The 7,146-nt window shown below is 45.6% G+C and overlaps 1 protein-coding gene across 1 annotated transcript in view; it reads left to right on the forward strand.

Annotated features, from left to right (window-relative positions):
- The window catches only part of PTPRZ1 (protein tyrosine phosphatase, receptor type Z1), a 210,128-nt gene that overhangs the window by 200,312 nt on the left and 2,670 nt on the right, over positions 1 to 7,146 (forward strand). Inside the window, 3 exon segments of the mRNA XM_019509246.1 lie at positions 4,116 to 4,244; positions 4,565 to 4,711; positions 6,047 to 6,189. Of these exon segments, the coding sequence (XP_019364791.1) occupies positions 4,116 to 4,244; positions 4,565 to 4,711; positions 6,047 to 6,189 (419 nt within the window).

The following is a 7,146-nucleotide window of genomic DNA, read 5'->3' on the forward strand; positions in this document are numbered from 1 at the left end:
CTACACTGAGGAAAACAGCAGATTCAGTTCTGTCACATTTAATCTCAGTTCTTGGATCATTATTTTATTAGAATTGCTGTAATAAATGAGCCATATAGACTAGTTCACAACTTTCTTTTACAGTGGAACGGTCTAGAGTTGGTATCTCTTCATTGTCCGGTGAAGGTACAGATTACATCAATGCTTCATATATTATGGTGAGTCAAATCATGGTGCTGCTGAAAACTTACCTTCTTTTTGGAGTTCACAGGTATTTGCATTAGTGGCAGTGTCCTAATTTTTATATCTGTAGCTCTGTGTGTGTGTGTGTGTGTGTGTTTGTGTCACTAATAATAATAAAATAATGCAACATCAGTGAAAAATAATTACAGGGAAGTTCCTAAAACTAATTAAAGCTAACAGGTTTTTAAGGGTAGAGTATATCAGGGCCTTGTTACACGTTGCACTTTGAACTGCTCAAAGGCTGATCTGTGTTAGGGCCAGCTCAAGTTTGGAGCAGTCGCACCTTAAGGCTAAGAACTAGAGGTGCACCGATACATCAGTCTGATACCGGATAGGTACCAATATAAAGAAAATTTGCTGTATCAGATATCAGCCCACTGGGGGCCAATAATTTGGCCAATAAATGCCCATGTTGTGTGCAGTTGCAGCACAGCAAGGAGCAGAGCTGGCAGCGTGAAGAGCTGCCTCCAGCTGGTAAATCAGAAGGGGAGAGGGGAGGGAAGGGGCATGGGGGTGGCTCCATGTCCTGCCTCCATCCACGTGCTGGGAACAGCCAAGACTGTGCTGGGCAGCTGGTGGCAGCAGCGGTGCTAGGAGCAGAGCTGTGGTGAAATTTGAAGTGGCTGCAGCCCCCTCCTAGTACCCGTTCCAAACCCAGCCCCTCCAGAACAGCCTTGGAGCAGACGCCCCCCCAGTTGCAAGCAGCAGCAGGAGCTGCCCCCCGTCCCCATGAGCTGTGCCTACATCCCATGCTCCCATCCACCTGGGCAGCAGCTGCCTCTGCCCCCTCCCTCACCATAGGGGGCATTGATCTGCCACCCCACGCCCCTTCCCTCCCCCCTCCCCTTCCACCACAACGGACTTACCACTTGGAGGCAGCTGTATTGGATATCAGATTGGTATCAGCCGATATGCCTCCTTAAATATCAGCTCTCCGTATCGGCCCCCAAAATCTCTATCAGTGCATCCCTACTAAAAACTGTCTCTGACTGTCCACCACCTACACAGCTGTAACTTGCCACTAGAAGGCTGGCAAGCAGGGGCCTGACTAGGACCTATAGCTGTGAGTTGCCACCACAGGGCTGGTGAGCCAGGACAGGCTTCTGTCACTGCGTAGGTGGGGGTATGAGATATGGATTGAGGAGAGCGGGGCATGACGTTGGGAGGCAGAGAGTTAATGGGATAGGGTGGGTAATGAAATGGGAGGTGGAAAGGAAATGGGGGTAGGGAAAGGGTGGTGAAATGATGGAAGTCAGCCAGTGAAGGACAAAATAAAAAGAATTTAAAAAAAGAAAAAAGAATTAAAGAAAGTCTCATGTTTTAATAAATTGGGATTGGGGTGTGGGGATGCTGTTCTTGCTTTTGGGTTGACTGGGATATGGGAGCAGTGAAGGAAGGCACTTTTGGGGAGCTACTGCCCTTGCCCCATGAAGGAAGCCCCAGCTGCTGGGAACCTGATTTAGCTTCCTACCTTGTTGCTGCCACCACCCACTCTGGACCCCACTCCTGGACCTGTCTGTACCCTGTGACATGGGTAGCTGACATGTGTTCTGCAGGCCTAGGGTTGCACCCCCGGGGGTGAGAGGAGGAGTTGGCTTGGTGCCAGAAGCACCCCCTGAGCAGTAGAGTTCACGGAGTAGAAAATTTGTCTACACAGAGCAGGCAGGTGGGAGAGGGGACACTGCATCCTGTGATGCTGGAGGACTGCAACTTGGGCAACTCATCTGTGGGGAGTGGGTATGCATTAATGGAACACGAGCTGGGTAACACAGATCAGAGATACACCTGCCTTGGAGTGGTGTACTTAAAACTAGTTTCAGGTGTTAATGTATAGACAATCCAGAAGTTAAGAGTGCTGGGAGCCAGCTAAAATTATTGTGTAATAAAGCCCTAATTGTAACACAGATGAGGTATGTGTGTTAGTGGAGGGGAGTCATAGCTCTTCTCACGCTCTCTGAGTGATACACAGGGCATGCAGTGTGCCATCTCCCTCTCTCTGTTTCTCCTGTTCTGTCATGTTGTTTCCCTTTGTAGTCCCTCTGTTCTTGGGCTCTACTCTGGCACTGAGGATAGTGAATGGGGAGCAAGAAGAAGAGAAAGCCATAGTTGTAATGCAAGAAGCTAGGTTTGTTTGGTAAAACCTATTATTGAACCAACTGTATATTTGGGAGAGATAACAGATTGGGGTTTCAGGCACAAATGCCCTTCCTCAAGTTTACAAAAAAAGTAGGTACAGTCTAAGCCAAGTGTCAGGAAGAATAATTATTTTTGTTGCCCATGTTCATACCTAATCCAATACAAGAAATGTCCTGTGTTTCACCATGTGGGTGAAACTATACACCTACAATGCTCCAGAATGAACTCTCACAGAAAAATGATAACACGACAGAAACACCCACTCACCAGGGTGAGAACACTTCACTGAACAGCCACTCCATCTCTGACCTCAAAGTCCGTGTACTCAAGGGAAACCACACAATGACTTTAGAATATAGGCTTGCAACAAAAATTACAACTTTATTGGACAACAAACATCATGAATTTAACACAGAGAATAGTTTTATGGCTGGTTACAACCTACCTTCTCCCTTTTCTAATCTCACTGTTCTCCATAGGTGATAATGGTCTTCTTCTCTTTGAAGTGGTCTTATCACAGAGCAATAAACTTGGGCACATATCACGTGACAGTTTATTCCTCTGGGACACTGCATTTGCACATGCACCCAAGACTGCAGCATGTTAAGCCAGGTCAGAGCAGCCCTGGCTAGCAGGGAGCTCCAGGGGGTCAGCCTGCCAGCCTGGGGCTACTCTGACCTGGCTTAACATGCTGTAGAGGGGTTGGCTTGGGAACAAGGGTGCTCCAGTGCAGAGCTAGCCAGCAGGCAGTCCTGCACTGAAGCACCCTCGTGCCCCAGCCAGTCCCATCAGCATCTGTACGTGGGTTGCTGCTCACTAAAGAATGCAGCCTCAGCATAGTACTTGCATTTACAAGTACTAACCTGCAGCAGAGTTAATTATTTCTGAGCAGAGTTAATGTACCCTTGCAGATGTTGAGACTTTACTGCAGAGCTAATTAGGTGGCTCTGCAGTAAACATCTCATGTAGATGCATCCACTGGCACTTAGCTTAGGCTGTTGCAGCTTCTGTCCCAGACCGAAGGGGAGGGCATTTTGTGCCTGAAAGCCTGTCTAACATCTCTCCCAACCATGAAATTACTCCATTACAAAATATTATCAAATGAATCGTGCTTTTCTCATATTTCCTGGACCATCATGGCTACAATATTGCAGTATTGGCTGTGTATATACGATTTACAGGAGCAGTGTCTTTTCAGCTGGGAGGAGTCAATCCTTGAAGGAGAAATATTGTTCAGAGCCTGCAGTTCTGTTTCTGTATGACATTTCTCCAGGCATGTGAGAGAGAGACAGAAGGATCTGCCACTCTCAATAACTGGCAGTCGCAGGGGTGTCTGAGATGCCTTTCATAAATTAGGGAAGTGTCAGAGAACTTCATGGAGCTGCCAGGAACTCTTTTTTTCCTGTATGACACCAACACTTTTAGGAACCTGCACAGTGAAAAGCAATCTGCACATGACTGAGCTATATGCATTTTCATTTAGAGGTGGCAGTTCCCTTGAATTCCCCATTGTTTACAATTGTTGTTTTTTTTCCTTTTTGGAAGCTTGAATTCTTTTTTGTGTGTGTGTGCTTTTGTCCATTTCCATTTAACATGGATTGACTTCTCTGACTGACATCCATGTGAAGGAAAAGCCAGAATAACTCCTATTTTATTTAAACATCAGTCTTTGTATGAAAAAAGTTTCCTCTACATATAGTATTGGACATCATTTCTGAATCTGATTTTTGTCTGTCTTTTTTTGTTTTGTTTTGCAGGGTTATTATCAAAGTAATGAATTCATTATCACCCAGCATCCCTTGTTACATACCATCAAGGATTTCTGGAGAATGATATGGGACCATAATGCCCAGCTAATAGTCATGCTTCCTGATAGTCAGAACATGGTAAGGTTTATGACTAATTGCTGTTGTTTGATCCATCCTGTTCATAGTACTATTCTCATGGGAAACATGGCTATAAAAACTATTTTAAAAGGATGCTACAAACATTAATTAAAAATACAAGAAATCAAATGCTATAATTAATTGTGGGTCAAATCCTGAGGTCCTTATTCAAGGAGACTTGGTGGAGCTGTGTAATCTGATCCATGGGTTACTGGACCAACACCACATGCCAACCCCAGCCCCTCACACTGCATGTGGTTCATGGCCTGGACTCAGTACCACTGTATGCTAATTACCTAACTTTGTGGCTATTTTTTTAGGCTGAAGATGAATTTGTTTACTGGCCAAACAAAGATGAGCCTATAAACTGTGAGAGCTTTAAAGTGACTATGATTGCTGAAGAACACAAGTGTCTGTCTAATGAGGAAAAACTCATAATCCAAGATTTTATTTTAGAAGCTACACAGGTAATATAATTAAAGTTGTACACTTAGAGAGTTTGATTTGTTAAACTTAGTTTATGTTAAGCATTAAAGGTTTTAGTATTTAAAAAGAATATGCTAGGGGTGAGAGAGCACATTATGGTTAGCTAGTGCTAATTCTAAGGAGTGTTAGTCCATGTTAAGGTTAACTAGTACTAGTGATCAATCACACTTTCAGGGTTAATACCCTTTCCAATATACACCACACAAAATGCTGATAGAGGACTGAAGAACCTGGGTGTGCCTAGGAGGTGCAAGTGTGCTCCGTGCCTGCTCTGTTTGCTGGCTTTCTAGCCACAGTATGGGACAGAGGGAGAAAGCCCCCTCATACTGCTTGGATCATGCCCTCTGCCCACCCCCTGCAATCAGCCCCTTCATCCCTGGATTGCAGGCCCACTCCAGATCACTGCCCTGCCTCCCCCAGTCAGCCCATGAATAGTGTTGGCAGCTGCAGGGAGAGGTCCCCCCCTCCTTGCCTGCTTCCTGCAGCCCATGCCATCCCTGTACCTGGATCCAGCCCCAGTGGGCCCTGCAGCTGCCTGGCAGCTCCTTGCACCCCACTGCCCCTCCTCCTGCTTCCCTTTCAGTTTCAGGACCTGGCAAGGGCTGGACCTGGGTGCACTGGGGCAGTGCGGTGTGCAGGGACCTCTGCTCATGGGCAGGTTTCCCCTCCCTACCTCCTCCTGGGGTCCCTGCAGTCCATGCTTTCAGTCTGATTGGGGGAGGCAGGGCAGTGATCTTGGGATGGAGGGGCAATGGAGAAGTTTGGGTGTCAGGGAAGTGATTGGGGGGTAGAAAAAACAGTTTGGGGGGTGGAATCAGGAAGCAGCAGCCTGGCAGCTCCCCACACACCCACTGCATTTTCCCCCTACTTCTCCTCTTCCCCCCTCCAATCCTGCCCCCCTCCCCCTGGATTCCATACCCCATTTCACCCCTTTTCCTTCTCTCCCCACTCACCCCATACCCATCTCTAGCCTGGCTGTTCCCAGTTGGATGAGAGCTAGTCCACCTGAGAGCAGTGTCCCCTGGGATACTGGAGAACTGCAAACTGATGCAGTAAACTGATGCAGCCCTTAGGCTATAATTTAGGAATCAATATACAACACTTGAAAGACAAATAATCTTTTTGCTATCTTATTTTGAAGTGTCTACTAGCTCACAGAAAGAAACAGTTCCTTGTTAATTTAAAGAAAAGAAAAATTTAAAGGATGAGTTTTTTGTGAAATTGACTATAGGCAATGTACACTGTTCTCCCAAGACACTAGTATAAACACAGTCTATTCTTTGAAGTTCTTGATGCATTCCAATTTTTATTTTCAGGATGACTATGTTCTTGAAGTGAGGCATTTTCAGTGTCCCAGATGGCCAAATCCAGACAGTCCAATTAGCAAAACATTTGAACTTATAAGTATCATCAAAGAAGAAACTTCTAACAGAGATGGACCCATGATTGTGCATGACGAGTAAGATTTATAACTTTCAATTTTCTTTGGATACTGAATATGTTGGCATTCTCCCTTCACATCCATGGTTGCCTTTCATGAGTCTGAGGCATTGAAACCAAACCCAGGGCCTCTACATGAAATAGATAACACAAGCAGCAGAACTGTTGTGTAGGTTTTTGTTTCACCTGAATTGCATCAGCAAGACAAACACTGAACTAGACATCAAGAATAGCCTTTTTTGATTCTTAGTTTTTCATAACCTCATGCAGTCAAGCTTAAATGATTTTATTTCATTTTTTAATTATAGATAGAAGTAAATATGCTATTTAGATACGACTTCTCACCTGCTCTGTCTCCTTAACTATGGAGAAAAGTGGTAGCAGTGTCAGGAGGACCGAAAGGCCCTTGTTCCAACTGTGGAATGGTTCCCTCTCTTCAGGCATTGTGGAAAACAGCCATCAGGCTTTCAGAGGAGCCAGCAGGGCTCTTTAAGTTATGGTGGGAGCAATGGAGCATTAGAAGGGTACAAAGCTAATTTAAAGACGTCATAGTCACTACTTCCTTCTGTGCTGCACTTCTGAGGCCTGCTTTACACATTACAGGTATTGTACAATTAAAAATACAAGAAATCAATTAACTAGTTAACTGGAGACCAGCTGTACATGCAAAATAGGTATAATACAATAAAAAGCTCCAACCAGTTATAAAGTAGACCTTGAAAATGTGTACTAACTTTATAGCTAGTTGCTATTGAGTTTTAATTTGCATGGGTAACAGGGTTTCCCCTGCAGCTGGGAGCTGTGTCAGATGTCAGGGCTCCCAGCTGCAGGTTTGCACCATGCCCAGCTTAAAACCCCCAAGCCCTAAGAATCATGGCAGCTGTGATCCCCAGGGCCCAGGGGGTTCCCACTTGCCTGAGCCCTAGGGATCACTCTCTGATACCAGTCCCCCGCCCCCCCCCCACACACACACACA

This window comes from Gavialis gangeticus, unplaced genomic scaffold (genome assembly GCF_001723915.1).
Source record: "Gavialis gangeticus isolate Ggan-Ray unplaced genomic scaffold, GavGan_comp1, whole genome shotgun sequence".
NCBI classification, from domain to species: domain Eukaryota; kingdom Metazoa; phylum Chordata; order Crocodylia; family Gavialidae; genus Gavialis; species Gavialis gangeticus.